Source organism: Erythrolamprus reginae, chromosome 2, assembly GCF_031021105.1.
Source record: "Erythrolamprus reginae isolate rEryReg1 chromosome 2, rEryReg1.hap1, whole genome shotgun sequence".
Classification (NCBI taxonomy): Eukaryota; Metazoa; Chordata; class Lepidosauria; order Squamata; family Dipsadidae; genus Erythrolamprus; species Erythrolamprus reginae.
Genome location: NC_091951.1, coordinates 337,045,866 through 337,067,236, shown reverse-complemented (window position 1 = coordinate 337,067,236; position 21,371 = coordinate 337,045,866). Strand labels below are relative to the sequence as shown.

At 40.3% G+C, this 21,371-nt stretch overlaps 1 protein-coding gene across 1 annotated transcript in view; it reads left to right on the top strand.

Moving 5' to 3' along the window:
* ONECUT2 (one cut homeobox 2) overlaps positions 1-19,769 on the top strand; it is an 83,514-nt gene extending 63,745 nt beyond the window's left edge. Inside the window, exon 2 of the mRNA XM_070743516.1 lies at positions 15,427-19,769. Coding sequence (XP_070599617.1) covers positions 15,427-15,713 — 287 coding nt within the window. The 3' untranslated portion in view covers positions 15,714-19,769. The remainder of the gene's footprint in view (positions 1-15,426) is intronic.
* The last annotated feature ends 1,602 nt before the right edge of the window (positions 19,770-21,371 follow it).

Here is a 21,371-nt window from a genome sequence, read left to right as displayed (position 1 = left end):
TTGGACTAAATAAATAAATAAATTAAATAAATAATAAATAAATAGGCAACTTTTCAACCTGAACTGTTTTTATTAGGCATAATACCAGAAAAACATGGTAAGCAATCTATATATGTAATATTACATGTCCTAACAGCAGCGAGAATTATATCCACACAATTTTGGAAAAATGAAGAAACATCACAAGACGAAGAGATACTAGTCTGTGCGGAAATGCGTAGGCTTACTGTATTTTTTGGAGTATATGATGCACCTTTCTTCCCCCCTAAAAGGGACTGAAAATTTGGGTGTGTTGTATACTCTGAATGTACTGATCTTTCCTGGTTTCAGGCTTTTGTCCATTGCTAATCACTCCGAATAATATTTTTTCCAGCCCTAAGTCTTTGCAGGCTTTTTTTCATTGCTACTCACTCCAAATAAGTTTTTAAAGTCCTAACCAGGGGATAAAATAATGTGCTAAACTGACCACATGAATACCTGGTAGGAAGATCCCACCCCCCTATTTTTCTCTCCCAAAAGTAAGGTGCGTCTTATACTCCTAAAAATACAGTACACTGAAAATTAAACAGAAAGAAGACACAGAATATTATGAAACATGGAACGTATTTTACCAGTGGTTGGAAAAAAGGGGTGGAGAATAAGAATATAATCTGTAACCTATGTGTGAAACTTATATTCAGTTGTTCATGATTCCTTTTACTTGCCTGCAGTCACGAGATTTCATCCCAAGTTTGATACATGTAAAATCACAGGATTTTAGCGAGATTTTACCACTGGGACCACTTTCACTGGCTTATGCCAGAGTCGTTGCAGCTCGATTTTTATATCTTCGTATTTCACTATTTTCTCTAGCTGTTTCTCCTCAATTCTGCTATCCCCTGGTATTGCAATGTCGATGATCCATACTTTCTTTTTCTCCAAAATCAGGATGTCTGGTGTGTTATGCTTCAGAGTTCGGTCAGTCTGCAGTCGGAAGTCCCACAGTAGTTTTGCTTGTTCATTTTCGACCACTTTTTCAGGCTTATGATCCCACCAGTTCTTTGCCACTGGTAAATGGTAGTTCCGGCACAAGTTCCAGTGGATCATCTGTGCCACAGCATCTTGTCTATGCTTGTGGTCAGTCTGTGCAACCTTTTTGCAACAGCTGAGAATGTGATCGATTGTTTCATCTGTTTCTTTACAGAGTCTGCACTTTGGATCGTCTGTTGATTTTTCACTTCTGGCTTTGAAAGCATTTGTTCTAATAGCCTGTTGTGGTTGGAAAAAAGGGGTGGAGTATAAGAATATAATCTGTAACCTATGTGTGAAACTTATATTCAGCTGTTTGTGATTCCTTTTTACTTTCCTGTAGTCACAAGATCTCATCCCAAGTGTGATACATCTAAAATCTCAGGATTTTAGTGAGATTTTGGCGATTTTCGCACATGCGCAGAAGCAAAAAAAATCAAAAACTTGCTTGCGCGCACTTTCTCACATGAGATTTTGCCTTTTATTTATTTATTTATTTATTTATTTATTTATTTATTCATTCATTCATTCATCCATTCATCCATTCATCCATTCATCCATTCATCCATTCATTCATCCATTCATCCATTCATCCATTCATCCATTCATCCATTCATCCATTCATCCATTCATCCATTCATCCATTTATCCATTTATCCATTTATTCATTTATTCATTTATTCATTTATTCATTTATTCATTTATTCATTTGTCCAATACACAAATACATAGGAAGAAAAATAGACATGTGATAATATAAAAGAGGGTGAAAGTGAACTTAGAGGAGAGGATATATGAAAGGAAGAAAATATATAAGATAGGTGAAAGAAAGGAAAGACAATTGGACAGGGGATGAAAGGCACTCCAGTGCACTTATGTACGCCCCTTACTGGCCTCTTAGGAACCTGGAGAGGTCAATCGTGGAGGGTCTAAGGGAGAAGTGTTGGGGGTTAGGGGTTAGGGGTTTTGAGCATGTGCAGAAGCCAAATCTCATGCTGATGGGCCCCCATGCCTGCAGTGGCCTCAGAGGGCACACTGGTAGGAGGTAAGATGAGTGGTCCTTGACTGTGGCTCCAGGAGGTCATTGCTGATTTGTTAACGGTTCTAAAGAACTAGTTAGAACCAGTAGGAACCTGCCTCTGTTGCTGCTGAGAGAGCTGGTTTAGGGGCGTGGCAGGCCTGAGTCTCTGCCAGTTCTAGCAACCCAGGCCACCAAGTTACTACCGGTTATATAGAACTGATCCGAACTGGTAGGAATCCACTTTTGGTCCTCAGTGATAATGATGATAATTTTTACTTTTGTTCATTTATTTGTTTGTCAAGTACATATTGGTGGTATACAAAGACATAATAATATTTACATACATGATATTTGTTAAACAGAAACTTTAGGACAGGGGACGGAAGGCATGCTGGTGTACTTATGCATGCCCCTTACTGACCTCTTAGGAATCGGGAGAGGTCAACAGTGGAGAGTCTAAGTGTAAAGTTTTGGGGGTTAGGTGATGATACTACAGAGTCAGGTAGAGAGTTCCATGCATCAACTACTCGGTTACTAAAGTCTTCTTGCAGTCGAGTTTAGAGCCATTTACTTTAAGTTTGTATCTGTTGCGTGCTCGTGTGTTATTGTGGTTGAAGCTGAAGTAATCGTTGACAGGAAGGATGGTGTAGCAGATGATTTTATGGGCTATACTTAGGTCTGTTTCAGGTGACGACGTAGCTCTAAGCTTTCTAAACCTAGGATTGTAAATCTAGTTGCGTAGGGTATAGTGCTGTGAGTGCAGGAGTGGAGGGCTCTTCTAGGATGCTGCAACGTCCTGCCTGTCGACGACTACTTCAGCTTCAACCACAACAACAAAAGAGCACACAACAGATTTAAACTTAATATTAACCGCTCCAAACTTGACTGTAAAAAATATGACTTCAGTAACCGAGTTGTTGAAGCGTGGAACTCATTACCGGACTCCATAGTGTCATCCCCAAACCCCCAACACTTTACCCTTAGATTATCTACGGTTGACCTATCCAGATTCCTAAGAGGTCAGTAAGGGGCGAGTACAAGTGCACTAGAGTGCCTTCCGTCCCCTGTCCTATTGCTCTCCTATATCTCCTATACCTTTCTTCTATTCCTATATCTCTTCTTCTATTCTTTCATTGATATGTTCTATTACTATATCTTCTTTTCTATTCTTTTTAGATATATTTTACTATGAGTATCTCCTCTATAACCTTCATCATGTATTTTACTATGTGTATATAGATATATACCCACTAAACCCTCTTTGTGTATTGGACAAAATAAATAAGTAAGTAAGTAAGTAAGTAAGTAAGTAAGTAAGTAAGTAAGTAAGTAAGTAAGTAAGTAAGTAAGTATATCTGGACCTTTTCTAGAGTGTTTATTTCTGAAATGTGGTGTGGGTCCCACACAGATGAGCTGTATTCAAGGATAGATCTTAATAATGATGATGACACTGTTCCTTGGGGCATCAATAATTTTTAAAAAACCTTCCCCCTACCCCCCAAATAACGGAATGTCTGCTGAGTCTTAATTCACGGCTTAAGAGCCCGCTAGTGACAGAAAGTGACTCAGAATATTATATGCCTGTGCCCTCAGCACAAATTCTTCTGCACTTCCTCCATCGTAAAACATCTCACCATAGACAAAGGCTTTCTCTTTTTCCCTTTTAGAGTCTCACATATCTGTGGCACCCAAGGGGGGAGGGGGGGAAGGGAGGGCAATGGAATCAGAGCTCGGTGATCTCTTTTTTCCAGGGTAAACTTAACAGCTAAAGGAAAGTATTTACCGAATTGCACTGAAAAGCATGTGGCTGTTGCATTATTTATTATTAGCAACTGATAAGTATAAAACGCAGGATGCCTCAGGCCATGAATTAGTTATGCGATAAAATAAGCTCCCCAAAACCCTTTTAGGAACTACTGTGAATAGGTAAGAGCCTCCTGATCATATTCCATAACTTCTCTTGGCTTCTGAAGGAACTGTATTGGAGATAAGTATCATAAATAAATAAGGTAACTGAAAGCAAGATGAATGAAGCCAGTGGGGAGGGGGGGGGAGAAATGGGGTTTTTCATATAACCTGATTAAACCTGTAATAATCCCTCAGACCCCCTGGATAAGAGGCTGGAGCATTTCCTGGAACGAACAAGGGAGCTTTTCCCAGCACCTGCCCTATCTAAAGGCTAAACTCTCCAACCGATGCTGAAAAGTGAGAATAAATTAAAAGCAAGGGGTCATTTCTCAGAATTTCAACAACCTCTATCAAGGGAACACAATTCCACACTGAAGTGGAATGTGATGTGATGTAACATAACCAGGCAGATGCTTTTGGGGGGGGGGGGTGGCCGAGGTGTTGTTAGTAATTCAAATCTTTAGTCAAGGTCGTACACAAACAGCTCCCTGCTGCCTCTTTTTTTACATACCGTATTTTTCGGAATTTAAGACACTAACCACTGTGCCAGCTTAAAAGAGACAATGTGGCGTAGTGGTTAGAGTGCAGCACTGCAGGCTACTTCAGCTAACTGCTAGCTGTAGCTCAGCAGTTCAAATATCATCACTGGCTCAAGGTTGACTCAACGTTCAATCCTTCCAAGGTGGGTAAAATGAGGACCCAGATGGTTGGGGGCAATATGGTGATTATGTAAACCACTTAGAGAGGGCTGTAAAAGCAGTATGAAGCAGTATATAAGTCTAAATGCTATTGCTATTTTTACCCCCTAAAACAGTGTGGAAATGTCGCTGCATCTTCTACGCTGGATACAGCAAGTTTTGGCCTCCTGAAGCCCGGGGTCTACATCCCATTTTTGCAACAAAAAAAAAAAGGCCCATTTTTCACAAAAATGGGGTGTGCAGAGAATTTGGGAGGCCTGCAGCGGGCTTCTGGGGGCTGGGGGAAGGCAAAAATACCCCTGTTTCTGTAAAAAAGAAGAAGAAGAGAAGAGCCTTCTCTGTGGGGGGGCCGGCCCTCTGGAATCAGCTCCCCCCAGAGATTCGTACTGCCCCCACCCTCCTTGCCTTCCGAAAAAGTTTAAAAACTCATCTTTGCTGCCAGGCCTGGGGTTCCATAGACCTTCCCCACTGACCGATGAATGCTTTAGTTTGACTGCTGAATGAATGATATTGATCGTTTTTAATTAGAATTTTAAGATTGTTTTTTAAGGTATAATTGGATTGTTATTATTGTTTCCTGTTTTTCTGTACATGCTGTGAGTCGCCCCGAGTCCTCGGAGAGGGGCGGCATATAAATCCAAACAAACAAACAAATAAATATAACCTTCATTATGTATTTTACTATGTGTATACCCACTAAAACCCTCATTGTGTATTGGTCAAAATCAATAAATAAAATAAAATAAATAATAAGATGCTCATCGCTAAGCTTCACACAATGCCAGTCAATGATCTACTGACCACTGGCACTGCCCGTTCTCTTCCACTGGCTTCCCACTGCATGATAGCAATACCAGCTTCTCCCATGAACATTCCCCGCGAGAGCTACGTGCCTTGTAACCATACTTTCTGGATAACCCTTGTATTTTACTTCAGTACCGTTGTAACTTCGAAAAGTCATGGCTCACTTTTTTCAGTACCGTTGTAACTTCAGACACTAAATGAATGGTTGTAAGTCAAAGACCACCTGTGACATCTCCATTGAGTTTGGAGCTTGAAGAAACTGTTCCTCCAGAGAACCTCCATCACCATTCTACTGAAAGTGACCTTCCCCTTTGCAGGACAAATGCATCTTTTGATACTATTCCACCTGTAAAGCACTCGCCCGAAGGTCACCTTAATTTGTATTCCACCAACAATTGAATACAAATTGTCTTTGAGCAGATTAAGGCTTTTGCTTAATTTTATTGATTGGGTCTTAAGCCGCGGGATTAGATTTTTGTGCTTTTTATATTTTGTAAGCAGTTTTGAGCAACTCTGCTTTCAGAAGGGGAAAAGCAGAGGATTTGTTAAATAATAAATAAATGTTAAATAATAAATGAATAAGGCCAGAAGATTCCTTCCCCTTCTGACACCACTCATTGATGGCAGATAAACACCACATTCAGCAGGCATCCGTACACTGCTGGCCGGAATGGAATGAAGAAATAGAAATAGAAAGGGGTGGCAGGAATTCGGGGGAGGGGGGAGAGATGGGACTGAAGCCTCCTGCAGCACCCTGTCAGCCAAAATGGAATGTAGTTGGATGCAAGAGGCCCCCTCTGCCCCATTTTTGGCCTGAACACCAGTGCCTTTCCCCCACTTCATTTTCACCCTCCATGGTTTCCTGCAGCAGTTGTTAGCCAAAAACATTTTCCTCCTTGGCTTCCAACAGCAGTCTGCTGACCAAAAACAGGCCAGGCGGAGCCCACCCGAGGCAGCAGAGTGCTGCAGGAGGCCTTGGAGGCCAAAAACAGGCTGCAGAGTATGTGTGCATGTGGCCCGTTTTAGTTGACAGAGGCACCATGAGCTGGTCCTTTGATATTTCTAGCCCAGCCTCTCAGGCTGGATTTAAGCACTCCATGGGTCGGACACCCTTGATCTAAGGCAGTAGTGGCGAACCTATGGCACGGGTGCGACAGGTGGCATGCGAGCCATTACCTTAGCTCAGCTACAATATGCATGTGTGTGCCGGCCAGTTGATTTTTGGCTTGCACAAAGAATGTGGGAGGGCATTTTTGGCTTCCATAGAGCCTCCGGGGGGATGGGGGAGGGCATTTTTACCCTCCCCTGGCTCCAGGGAAGCCTTTGGAGCCTGGAAAGGGAGAAACATGAGCCTACTGGGCCCACCAGAAGTTGGGAAACAGGCTGTTTCCGGCCTCCAGATTAAGTCAGCCTTCCCCGGATCCCGCCGACTAAACAATGTTGTCTGGCGGGACCCAGGGGAAGAGCCTTCTTTGTGGTGGCCCTGGCCCTCTGGAACCAACTCCCCCCAGAGATTAGGACTGCCCCCACCCTCCTCGCCTTTCGTAAGTTATTAAAAACTGATCTTTGCCACCAGGCATGGGGAAATTAACACAAACCCCAATTGTCAAGGTTGGTGTATGGTTTGATTGGATTGTGTGATTATTTTAAATTGTATTTTTAAAATTGGATTTGTACACTGTTTATGTTGTTGTGAGCTGCCCCGAGTCATCAGAGAGGGGCGGCATACAAATCTAGTAAATTATTATTATTATTATTATTATTATTATTATTATTATTATTATGTCAATACAACACAGCAAACGAGATCTGGATTTTCTGATGTTTTCAGTGACTCCAATGACTTCCAGGCATTTTATGATCCAGCTGTGTGGCAATGAGTCAAAGGCTTTCTTGTAGTCAATCCAGGTCATGTATAAGTTTGTTTTCCTGTTCTTACAGTTCTCTGAAATCATTTTATCAATTAGGAGCTGGTCTTTTGTACCTCTGCTTCGTCTTTTATTGCCCTTTTGCTCCACTGGCATGATGCCATTTTCTTCTAGGTAGTCCTGAATTCTGTCAGCTATGATACCTGTCAGAAGTTTGAGCATGGTCGGCAAACATGTTATTGGCCTGTAGTTTCCTGGTATGGCTCCTTTCGCTGCGTCTTTCTGTATTAAATATGTTCTGCCAGTTGTAAGCCATTCACTGATATTTCCTTTCTGCAGCATTTTGTTGAGCAATTTGGCCATTTTTGCATGCAGGCTGGTCAGGTATTTCAGCCAAAAACCATGCACCTGATCAGTGCCAGGGGATGTCCAGTTCTTTACTTTCTTCACCACTCTTTTTGCAATAATTTCAGATGTTATTTCCAGCTGCTGCATATTGCTCTTTGAGAATTTTTTCTCAAACTCCTTTATCCACCCAGCAGTTTTGTTATAGTCCTTTTCAACCTCCCAGAGATCTTTCCAGAACTTTGTTGTTATTTTCACCTCTGGCTTTTCAATTTTCTTATCTGTTTGCTGATGCAGGTTCTGGTAGAACTGCCTCTGGTTGGATTGAAATGTTTGATTCTGCCTGTACTGGGTGATACTAGCTTCATATCGCTCAATTTTCCTGGCTGTCGCTGTTATCTGCTGCTTTACAATTTCCAGAGCTTCCTCGATCTTTCTTGTACTAAGTTTTTTTGTCAAATAGTCTTTGATCTTCTGATTGTTCAGTTTCTGCTCCTTAATGTTCTTCAAGTTACTTGCATCTGATCTCAAGTTTTTGATTTTCAGTTCTAGTCGGATTTTCCATTTTGGTTTTCCAGTTGGTTTTCCAATTGGTTTCTGTTGCAGTAACCCTAGTTCTTCAGTTACTATCACAGCTGTACTATAGGCAAGCTGATTCAATTGTTCAATTGAAGTTACATTGAAAGTTGCAAGTCAGAGTTAATATCTTCCATTAGTGGGACAAATTGTTTCTTGCTTATGTTTTTTAAGGCTGGCAGTCTCTTTCACTCTGCCTTGGACCCTGCATGAGCAAGTATTTGGTCCTTCAGTTCTTGCTGCCTTTGAGTCATAGTGCCAAGTGTCTCAGTCACTAAGGCTGCTATTACTGTTAGTCTTTTCATTGTTCCTATCACCCACCTCTTCCCATTAATGACTGTGTGACTGCAACATGTTGCTTGTATGCTTATGATTTATATTAATATTGATTGTTTCCTGATTGCTTATTTGTACTCTATGACACTCATTAATTGTTTGTACCTTATGATTCTTGACCAATGTGTCTTTTCTTTTATGTACACTGAGAACATATGCACCAAGACAAATTCCGTGTGTGTCCAATCACACTTCACCAATAAAGAATTCTATTCTATTCTATTCTATTGAACTGGAATGACTTGATTATTATGGTTCATTGCAGCCACATTTAGACTGGATTTGGAATGCTTGTCCACCTATCCTTCCCAAAGACCTTGGATAGGCAGATGTGGATGATTAATCGTGTTAAAAGTGTCATTGCAGGATGTAAGCTGTTCTGAGTAAAACTGTGTTTTGCAATAGATTGTCAATGCTCATGGTGTTCAATTGGTGCTCCAGTTGTTTTTGGGATTGCGCCCAGGTGTCTATCATTAGGGCCATTAGACACTAGCCCCCGGCTGACGAAATGTAATGTATGTTGTTGTATGAAATGGAAATGGTTGATTTTTAATGCTATTGGATTTTTAGATTAATTAGTTAAATTATTTGGATTAGGGTGATTGTATTGGTTTTTATATATTGTAAGCCGCCCCGAGTCCTTGGAGAGGGGTGGCATATAAATCCAATGAATGAATGAATGAATGAATGAATGAATGAATGAATGAATGAATGAATGAATGAATGAGTGAATGATCTCTTTTATTCATTAAACATGAAACTCAGTCAACATTTTAAAAAATACCACTGACTGGTGATAATGGTTAATACGGACTGCTGCCAGCGTCTTAGGTATCAACCAAGTATCTTCTTAAAATGTACAATGTTCCCAGTTTTTTGCAGTTCCTCTGGTGTTATTGCAGGAAGCTGCAATTTCTTTTTTTTAAAAAAATTCTTGGATATGGTACCAAGTGCCCCGATGACAATGGGTATCACTGTTACATGTCTCATCCATAGCTGTGTAGTTTCAATGGCCAGGTCGTGATATTTCATAATTTTTTTCCAGTTCGTTTTCTCCAACTCTGGTGTCTCTTGTTACAACAATATCAACAAATTGTATGCTTCGGTTTTCAACAACTGTGGTATCTGGAGCATGTTGTGGTCCAAATGATACATTCAAAAGTACCACGGATTGTTGTTGTTATCCTTTTTGTTCATTAAACATGAAACTCAATCAACTGAACATTTAAAAATATCATTCACCAATGCTAATGTTTGATACGGGTTTCTGTGACCATCCTAGGTGGTGGTATTATTATTATCACTATTACCTCTTTTATTCATTAAACATGAAACTCAGCCAACTGAACATTTTAAAAAATGTCACAAATACCATTGACTGGTGCTAATGGTTGATACGGGTTACTGCCAGCATCCTACGTATCAACTAAGTATTTTCTTAAAATATATGATGTTTCAAGTTTTTATTTTATTTATTTATTTTGTCCAATACATAATACACATTGAAGACAATATGTAATAATATAAATAAAGAAAAGAATAGAAGAAAAGATATGAAAGTATAGGTGAACATATTTGAAAGGAAGAAAAGATAAATTAGATAAGGAGAGACAATTGGACAGGGGACGGAAGGCACACTAGTGCACTTATGCACACCCCTTACTGACCTCTAAGGAACCTGGAGAGGTCAATTGTGGATAGTCTAAGGGAAAAATGTTTGGGGTTAGGGGTTGACATTACTGAGTCAGGTAATGAGTTCCACGCTTCGACAACTCGGTTGCTGAAGTCATATTTTTTACAGTCAAGTTTGCAGCGGTTAATATTAAGTTTGAATCTGTTGCATGCTCTTGTGTTGTTGCAATTGAAGCTGAAGTAGTCATTGACAGGTAGAACTTTGCAGCATATGATCTTGTGGGCAATACTTAGATCGTGTTTCAGGCGACGTAGTTCTAAGCTTTCTAGACCTAGGGTTGATAGTCTGCTTTCGTAGGGTATTCTGTTTCAAATGGAGGAGTGAAGGGCTCTTCTGGTGAAGTATCTTTGGACATTTTCAAGGGTGTTGATGTCCGAGATGTGGTATGGGTTCCAGATAGATGAACTGTATTCAAGGATGGGTCTGGCAAAAGTTTTGTAGGCTCTGGTGAGTAGTGTGAGACTGCCAGAGCAGAAGCTGCGTAGAAGTACTGCAGTTGTTGTTGTTTTTATTTCCATTAAACATAAAACTCAGTCAATTGGACATTTCAAAATATGTCACAAATACCATTGACTGCTGCTAATGGTTGATAAAGGTTGCTGCCAGCGTCTTAGGTATCAAGCAAATACCTTCTTAAGATGCAAAAATGTTCCGAGTAGCAGAGTTTTTTGCAGTTCCGTTGGTGTTATTGCAGGAAGATGCTATTTCATCACACTGCTGTCCAGCAACACTTTTAAGAGAACAAACTTAAAACTTTGCACGTTTACTTAGAAGCAAATCCCTACTAAACTGAACTCAATGCCAATTGTTTTTATTCAATGTGCGCAGGGTTGCATTATAAATTAATTTAAGGCAACAGGCCAAAGTATGCATGACTGGCAAAAAAGAGAAAATGAATCCTCTCTAATTCTGTCTCAGTTATTCTTTCCCCCAACACTCCTTATTTCTTCTTGTACTATCGAACAAGATTATTTATTTATTTATTTATTTATTTATTGGATTTGTATGCTGACCCTCTCCAAGGACTCCGGACGGCTCACAGCATATCAAAAAACATAGCAAATACATCTAAAAATCCAATTAATAGGACTAAAGAGACATTAATATAATTTACCAAGTGTCCTGCCGGCGTGTTTCAACTGCCCATAATTACAGAGTAATTAGTCCAGGAAGACACACACCACACGATAAAAGGAAAACCCAAAAGTTTTTATAAACAGAAAAACAGAAACAGCTCCCTTTTTAAATGTCAAAGGGATTTTCTCATACACACAAGGCACAGGTTAAATGCAGTCCAATTGCTCACCCAATAACTGGGAAATTGAGTCCAATTCTAAAGTCCAGAGAGTCCACACACACAATCCTGAACAGCAAAAAACCACGATCTTGACGAAACAATGAATCAGATAAACTGCCATGAGGCTAACACCCCAGGCTTCACTTTTATCTGTAGCACTAATTACAGCAGCCCCACCCAACCACAGGTGGCCTCATTTTCTCTTGTAATAATCCTTCAGTTGTTGTCCCCTATGCATCATTCTACGCATGCGTGGATGTGTCATTAATTCTTGTTCAGAATCCAGGGATGATACAGATGATTGATCTCCTCCTGGGCTGTCTGCCAAACTCCCCTCTTCCCTGTCACTCACGCTTCCTTGGTCAGAGGAGACAGATTCTATTGGAAGCAAAACAGGTCTGTGGCATGTAGATGTCTCTCCCACCTCCACCTCCACATTGCTTGGGGCAGGAGCTGGGCCAGAGCTAACCACACCACCAAGTATTATAGGTACATGACAGGGGCGGATTGCTCCTACTGCTGTTACTGGTGCGCTGCGAGCACAGCTTTGGTTGTCTTGCGTGTATCTGCATGTGTCCCAGCATGGTTTAGCTTCCGCACATGAGCAGGAAGCTAAATCTTGTGAGGGGACACATGTGAAAGAGAGACTCTGGTGATTTTTTGTGCTTCCGTACATGCGCAAAAGCTGAACTTTCCTTCCTTCCTTCCCTCCTTCCTTCCTTCCCTCCCTCCCTTCCTCCCTTCTCTTCCTCTTCTTCTTTCTCTCAGTACTTGCACAGTACCACTACATATAATGCTATGTGTGTGATATGTGTGTGTGTGTGTGTGTGTGTGTGTGTAAAATGTAAAGGTTCCCATTGCACATATGTGCTAGTTGTTCTTGACTCTAGGGGGCAGTGCACATCTCCATTCCTAACCCACTACTGGTACATGAACTCTCTGTTATTTATGTACTGTATGGCATTACCAACCATATTAAATGTGGGCAACTAGGCTAGTATTCCATGTATCACGCAGGACACCGGTCCCTAAACTTTCCAGTTTGGTGGACTGGTGGGGGAGGATAGTCCCATGTGAGCAGCAGGATGTGGAACTTTGCATATCAGTGCAAGCGTCCGCTGCTTATGCAAATACAGTTGTGCATGCATCAGGGGTGGGATTTTGCAGGAGTTCAGGGGAACCCCTAGCTAGGTTTCTGAGCAGTTTGCAGAACCTCAAAATCGCACCCTGGGCTGGCCCCACTGCCCCTCACCTCCCAGGAGTCCCAACATGGTCCGCTTTGGATGCAGGTTAGTGCAGGGCACACACAGAAGCTTGGGAGGGTGAAAAACAGGCCTACTGGAGGTTCAAGAGAGCCTACGGAGCCTGGGGAGCCATATTCACCTTCCTGGAGGCTCAAGAAAAACCTCTAGAAACCGGAGAGGGCAAAAACACTCCCCACTATGGTACAGGAGGCTGAATAGGCCACGCCCACCATGGCCATGCCCCCCCCCCCCAGCAACCTAACATTAGTGAGTTTCGGGTGACTATGGAAAAGACCATGTCAGTTCTTCCTGAACCTACCTGTACAGATTGTACAATCCCATGTTACTCTTTAGTTTACCTGAATGTTACTTCTCACATGTTACAGGCAGTCCTCATACAGCCATACAATCACATTTGGATCAGTATTTTCATTCCTAAGCAAAGCAAGTGAGTCACATCCAATTATATGGCCCTCTTTGCTATGGTTGTTAAGAGGATAACTGCAGTTGTTAAGTGCATCATGTCGTTGTTAATTAAATCTAATACTCCCATTGACTATGCTTATCAGAAGCTGGCTGGGAAGGTGGCAAAAGGCGATCTCATGAACTTAGGACTCTGCAAGCTAAGTATTGCCCACAAGATCATATGCTGCAACGTTCTACCTGTCAATGACTACTTCAGCTTCAACCACAACAACACAAGAGCATGCAACAGATTCAAACTTAATATTAACCACTCCAAACTTGACTGTAAAAAATATGACTTCAGCAACCGAGTTGTTGAAGCGTGGAACTCATTACCTGACTCAGTAGTGTCAACCCCTAACCCCCAACATTTTCCCCTTAGACTATCCATGATTGACCTCTCCAGGTTCCCTAGAGGTCAGTAAGGGGCGTGCATAAGTGCACCAGTGTGCCTTCCGTCCCCTGTCCAATTGTCTCTCCTTATCTCACTTATCTTTTCTTCCTTTCAAATATGTTCACCTATACTTTTATATCTTTTCTTCTATTCTTTTCTTTATTTATATTATTACATATCTATTCTCTTCAATGTGTATTATGTATTTAAATAAATAAATAAATAAATCGTCATAAGTACACATCGGTCAGGAGTTGAAACAGTTTATGTCCAGGATGCGATATATTAACTGAAATATATTTATATTTTGCAAACAATGTCCACAAGTCTGTTTTATTAATCATTTCAATCAAAAGAGACTTTTAACAATTTTGCAATTTGCAAAGCCTAATTACCATAACAAGGGGTTTTAACCTGGTCTCTAGTTTCCTTGGTATTTTCCCGTGTATCATCAGCTCTGTGGTTTGGTTCCATTATTTATTTGTTTGTTTGTCTGTCTATCTGTCTGTCTATCCATCCATCCATCCATCCATCCATCCATCCATCCATCCATCCATCTATCTATCTATCTATCTATCTACCTATCTATCTATTTATTTAATTTGACTTCTATGCCGCCCAATCTGGCTCAGGGTGGCTTACAACAATATAAAATTACATATAGAATTACAAAACAATAATAAAGAAGTCAAGAAATCTGAAACCTTTAATTAAAACTTGTAATAGTGGCTCAACAACACACGTTCATCGCATTCATGCATAGTCATATTCATACAGGTGGTCAGTTGGTGTTAATTAGGGTCCCCAAGCCTGACGGCACAGCCAGGTCTTCATGGCCTTCCGAGAAAACCAGCAGGGTGGGAGCTTTATTTATTTATTAGATTTGTGTGCCGCCCCTCTCCGTAGACTCGGGGCGGCTAACAACAATAATAAAAACCGCATATAACAAATCTAATATTTAAAATAACTAAAAACCCTTATTAAAAACCAAACATACACACAAGCATACCATGCATACATTGTATAGGCCTAGGGGGAAAGGAATATCTCAATTTCCCCATGCCTGACGACAGAGGTGGGTTTTAAGGAACTTACGAAAGGTGAGGAGGGTGGGGGCAATTCTGATCTCTGGGGGGAGCTGATTCCAGAGGGCTAGGGCCGCCACAGAGAAGGCTCTTCCCCGGGTCCCACCAAACGACATTGTTTAGTTGACGGGACCCGGAGAAGGCCCACTCTGTGGGACCTAACTGGTCACTGGGATTCGTGCGGCAGAAGGTGGTCCCGGAGATATTCTGGTCCGATGCCATGAAGGGCTTTATAGGTCATAATCAACACTTTGAATTGTGACCAGAAACTGATCGGCAACATATATATATACAGTGTTCCCTCATTTTTCGCAGGGGATGCGTTCCAAGACCACCCGTGAAAAACGAATTTCCGTGAAGTAGAGGAAATATATTTTTTTATGTATTTAACGAGTATTTGGAATTTTAAAACCCACCCTTTTCATTAAACAGTCATTCTATAATGTTTCTCAGCTGGAACTACATGTGATATCCTACCAATTTCTTTAATAGAGTACAGTAGTACTGTAGATGAATTTTATGAATTTTTCATGGATTTAAAATTTTTTATGAATTTAATGGATTTAAGCCCACTTTGAAAACTCGTGAAGTAGCGAATCCGCAAAAGATGAACCGCGGAGTAGCACTGATATACATGCACTGATCCTTGTCTTTTTCTTTTGTCTCCTTCTTTCCTTCCCCAAGCCTGCAAACGCAAAGAGCAAGAACCAAACAAAGATAGGAACAACTCCCAGAAGAAATCCCGTCTGGTTTTCACCGATCTCCAACGCAGAACACTTTTTGCCATTTTCAAAGAGAACAAACGTCCGTCGAAAGAAATGCAGATCACCATCTCGCAACAGCTGGGCTTGGAACTCACTACGGTCAGTAACTTCTTCATGAATGCTAGGAGGAGGAGTCTCGAGAAATGGCAGGATGACCTGAGCTCCGGGGGATCCTCGGCGACCTCCAGCACTTGTACCAAAGCATGAATCAAAGAACCGAATTCCAAATTGGGCACAACTCAACGAATACCTATTTTAAAAGGAACGGATTCTTAAACGGGGCCCTTCACTGGTGATTTGAAAGCACAATTCTCTTAAACCGTAATACTACTTTGCAACACAGGGCATTCAGTTTAATTTAATTCAGATGAGAATTAGGCTTTTGGGGGGGGGGTTCTCTCTGTCTTTCTGTCTGTCTGTCTTTCTTTCTTTCTCGTGCAGGTCAAAAATATATTCAAGGCAGACTAAGCATGTCAGAAAACAGGAGAAGCTCTTCCTTGCCTTAGATCAGGGGTATCCAACCTTGGCAACTTTTAAGGATTGAAGGCCCCAATTCCAAGAATTCCCCAGCCGGCCATGTTGGTTGAGGGATTCTGGGAGTTGAAGTTCTTAGGTTGGTCACCCTTGCCTTAGATTAACTCACAGGCGGTGTGATAGAGCCAAGCAAAGTTCATTATCTTTGGGGCCACAGGGAAGAGCCAACAAAACAGCACCTAATTGAACAGATTGCTCACTACCGAAGGTTCAAACCCAGCTGACCCCATCCATTTTCTAAAGGCTTAGATTCTCTACACTCGTATACCAAAGCAAACAAACATGGAAATAAGCAAATACTGAGCACAAATGTTAACTAGACCTAAGAACGCTGGGTTGTACTTTAGAGACTCAGGCAATGTTACGCTGAATATTTTTCAGTATCCTCCAATTTAGCCCATTTGGGCTCTTTTCTTAAAAAAAAATAATATGTGTAAGGACAAGGATCAAAGATTTGGTTCCCAGAAGCCAAATTATCAAGCACAAAAGCAATAGATGTAAACAGCTGTGTGTCCTTTGCCTGTTCTTCTAGGACGTGCTCGGAGTCGGGAGGGGGTTGTTAGTGAACATGTTGGTTTCAAGCACACTTTTGCAGGTTTTTCACAATTTCTATGTGTACATAGTGCAGACACACACTCAGGAAGCCCGTTTAGATGCTACCACACAAAGAGCAAATGCAACAAAGATCTATGTTTAAAAAAAAAAAACAGCCACCACCACCAAACCATTAATTTCAGCGCACCATTATTATCCAAGTAGATTAAGGATACTCTTCTTCTTTTTTAGCCACATAATTTTTATATTTCAATTAGTTGGTGTTTCAGCAGGAAAAAAAAAAGAAACAAACACCTTCGACTGTCTCTCACCATGGGCGCACTTCCTTTAAAAAGTGCCGTCCAAGCCTGTTCCATGGATGAAAAAAACCATCTTCATTTATCACTTTCATGTCAGAAAAAAAAATGCAACACTACCAAAGATGCAGGATACTGCAAACCAAAGACCATCATAATGTCCATACCCTTATCTCATTGCCATTTTGTTGTCGTTGTCGATTTTTGTCAGATCTTGCATACATTAGCCAACAACGTTGGTCAAACTACGGCTCTTTCAGCTCGCCTTCCCTTGGAGCTGAAAGAGATTTAGTTTCTCAAGTGAAGTAGCAACGCTAACTTTTAATCGCACTAGGGTACCATGCTCACCTACCGATGCATAAACACTATTGTCTTCATCAGAATTCCTCTGGTCACGCAATGTGCACATTTACCAGTGAATAGCCCCTTTTCCTTCGAACACCACTTGAGTGTTCGCTAGCAAGCCAAAATGCTGTAATGATCCTTTAAAAGACACTTGAGACTCTTTTTATGTACTACTTAATCGAAACCAAAGAAACTTTTTCTGCACCTATTTCTTCTGCAACAAACTGTTCCGTTTAAGGGGGAAAAAAATAAAAACGAAAGAAAGAAATGAATAATAATTTTAAAAAAAACAAAAAACACCAGACCAAACAAGGAAACACGTCAGGAAAAAATAAAAATAAACCAATGATAACACACTGTGTTTTGACAGACATCTTGGGACATTTTTAGGAAGCAGAGTTCAAAGAAAGGGTTGACAAGAAAGGAAACAAATGGAAAAGCCAACAGGATTGCTGCTTTCATTTGACAACTCAGTAATCTTAAAGTTGAAGATTGTCTTTAATTTGTGCCTATGCAGTTTTTTCAAAAAGAACAAGGAACAGAGCAACCGAAACCTCAACAGCTACAATACCAAAGAATGAGGATTTCTCACAACGTTTAGTTCAGTTCGTTCTCTCCCCTTGCACAGCGAATAATGCTTTTAGCACCAATTGATCTGTGTGAAGGTAAATGGTTTCTGTTTCTTTTGAGCAACAACAAACCAACACACATACAAAAGGGATGACTTTTAAAGTTCTTTTCTTTTTGTTTTGTTTTGTTTTCTTCTAGTTTCTGCTCCCACGTGGAATCTTCTCGGGATTCCATGAGCTCCAAGTATAAGATGTTGGGATACTAAACTAAACCTGGTGTAGGAAGGGGGGAAAACCTCATCCGTCAAATGCTAATTTTGAATCAAGAGTTTCTATGTGATTTTTTTTAAAATACTCTTTATAATGTTTGTCTAAGGATTTGGGGTTGGAGGAAAAAGTACTGTCAATGTAGAAGGAAATATATTTGTATTTGTTGATACAGGAATATGTTGGAAAGGAGCCGCACATCATACAATCTGGCCAGTGAACAATTATAGGTAGCCTTCAATTTACAGCCATAATTTAGTTCAAAATTTATGTTGCTAAAGTTGTTCCCCATTTTATGGTGGGGGGGGGGGTTGCCACCATTGTTAGATGAATCACTGCACTTATTAAGGTAATCATGTGTTAAGGTAATCATGTTAAGGTAAACATATGAGACTCCCCCCCAACATTCCCCATTGATTTTGCTTGTCAGAAGCCAACTGGGGAAGGTAGAAATGATTACATGACCCTGGGATAGTGCAACTGTCATACATTCATGCCAGTGGCCAAGTGCCCAGGTTCTGACCATGTGACCATGGGATTGCTTCAAAGGTTGCAAAGTGAAAACCGATCCTAAGTCCCTTTTTTTTTTTTTGCAATGCTGCTGTAATTTCAATTGGTCACTAAATGGATGGCTGTTGGTTGAAGGCTACCTGTAGTTGTTCAGACAGTTTGACTTAATAATTCAATGTGATTCATGTACTATCGAGACATGAGGACAATCTCAGGCCTGCTAGATCAGTGCTTCCCACCTAGAATATCATGCTTCCCTTCTTAAGCTTATTTTAATTTATACCCTATTTCCCCATTGCTACCATATTCCCTAGCATACCTGTATGATAAGAACTCATTTAGTTCCTCTCCAATGAACTCAACTTATAAGAGTCAAGGATGTTAACCTTTATGAATACTGTAAGCCTATAAACCTTGTCCTGAAAATCCAGAATCCCAGCTGCTATTTCTAACTCATAACATGGATCTGCTGATGTGGTTTTTGTCCCCATCATCCAGAATGCACACACACATACTTGCAAGATTCTGTTATTATAGCCCATCTCTATAAAGCAGTTTTTAACCTTCCTATGATGTTGATTTTCAGAACTGATGCACCTAGTGGGTTTGACACAAATCTTGCAAGTTGGATTGTGCTCTTTCCCCTTCTCCTTATACACCAGTGAATGGCTCAAGCAGGAGGCTTCTGCTTGAGCGATTTCTGAATGTTATCTCATTGTTCTGGACTTTTTAAAAAAATCTATCTGCTTTTGCCTAGCGAACAGTTCCTGCCTATTTCAGTCAAAGTCTTTCTTGCTTACTCTCTACAAATTTAGAGTCTTCATATCCATAGAACACACTGGATACAAGGGGCTTAAGAATAAAAAGGTGGAGTTTACTTCTTATTATATGTGATGTTTTGGAGCAATAAATTAAGAAAAATCAGAACTTCATCAACCTGCCCCTAAGAAAAAGGTTTTTTTTTCAGTGAGGGTCTTTAAGAGGTTTGCCAAGACAACACACCCCAAAGGAAGTGGCCTCAAAACAAAACATTGGATGATATCCAAAGCAAAAACCAAGCCGGTTTTAATTAAAGCCAAGATTTGAAAATGAACTATACCAAATTAGAAAAATGTTAATATGATTACTCTCTAAATATTCCTTGTAGGAGAAAAGCCATGTTAACATGCAATGATATAAAAGAAAAACAGAGTCTAGAGCAGCCTTTCAAATTAAAATTAATTCATCTCTCTTTGTTATGTGCATAAAACCCCACTGTAGATTGGTATTCTGCGTATTTCCTAATTTTCCCTTTTGGGTTATGCTTCTCATTAAAATTTGGCAGAATCTTTTGGAGGAACTATGGGGGAAGGAGGTCTGGAGGCTTCTGGTTGTGCATCCCACTCTTACTGAAATATATGTGTGTTATTTCAGTTCAAAAACCAAATGCTTTTTGCCTCTTTCCAAAGACAATACCTTCCCTGCAAGGGAGGGTGATAAAAATATCAAAATATTTCCTGAAGCTAAAAGGAAACCTGGAATAACATTTCCCTCCAAGAGACTCTTCAATTGGTATTAAATATTAGAGCAGTGTTTCCCAACCTTGGCAACTTGGAGATATCTGGACTTCAACTTCCAGAATTCCCCAGCCAGCATTTGCTGGCTGGAGAATTTTGGGAGTTGAAGTCCAAATATCTTCAAGTTGCCAAGGTTGGGAAACACTGTATTAGAACATAGGAGAAGTTCACGATGACTCATTATCTCAATATATATAACATGGATATTCTGCACTGTTCAAGAGGTATTGGTGCTATGCTTGAACCAGAATGTCCACATAAAAGGACACCAGAATAAAAATGTTTGGACCTGTGAAGGGAAGAAAGAGTCATTTCAGATCTAAGCTTTTCATGGAAAAAGGTAAAAACGCTATCCACATTCTTCAGTTCTCTACTGATTTTTAGGTAGCTATAATAAACTGAATTCCTGCTGCAAAAAAATAATTATCTGAGAGAGCAAGGATGGGTATATTTGGTTTCATCTAAGTGCTCATATGTGTTAGGTGCATTAAAAAGATCTAATTTAAAAAAATCTTACCATTAAGCAGGAAATGAAGCTTTTGCTAAGCTAACCACTGAATTTGTTCTCATTAATTGACTCTTTATCCAATCTTTAGACAAGCAGTAGGGACAAACCCCATCCCAAAACTGATCAGATCAGTTAATACTTTCAGTTCATCCATGTTTTTAAGCACCTTTTTCAAAGGCGATATAGAATAGAGTCCTTGTTGTATATAATAAGTTTTATATTTTTTTTCACTATTATTTTAATGTTATTCAAAACAGTGCAGTGTTTCCCAACCTTGGCAACTTCAAGATATCTGGACTTCAACTCCCAGAATTCCCCAGCCACCTTCCGCTGGCTGGGGAATTCTGGGAGTTGAAGTCCAAATATCTTCAAGTTGCCAAGGTTGGGAAACACTGCAGTAGAGAGTAAGCCAGTCTGACTGATGTTTCTTAAAGTGTTTGTGATAGGCACAGGACATTCATAATTTATCCAAAGACACCTGTTTCTGAAAACAAATAGATTTTAACTTTACTACAGTTTTGGTTTCCTTCATCACTTTAGCATTATATTAAAGCTAGGACTAGAGGTATAGAAGATGGTATGTATGTAGGAATGTACATTTTTATGTAAAATGCATTTATATTTATTGTGCATGAAGACAGATGAGAGATAGTGGGTGGGTGGATGGATGGATGGAAGGATGGATGGATAGATAGAGATAGATAGATAGATAGATAGATACATAG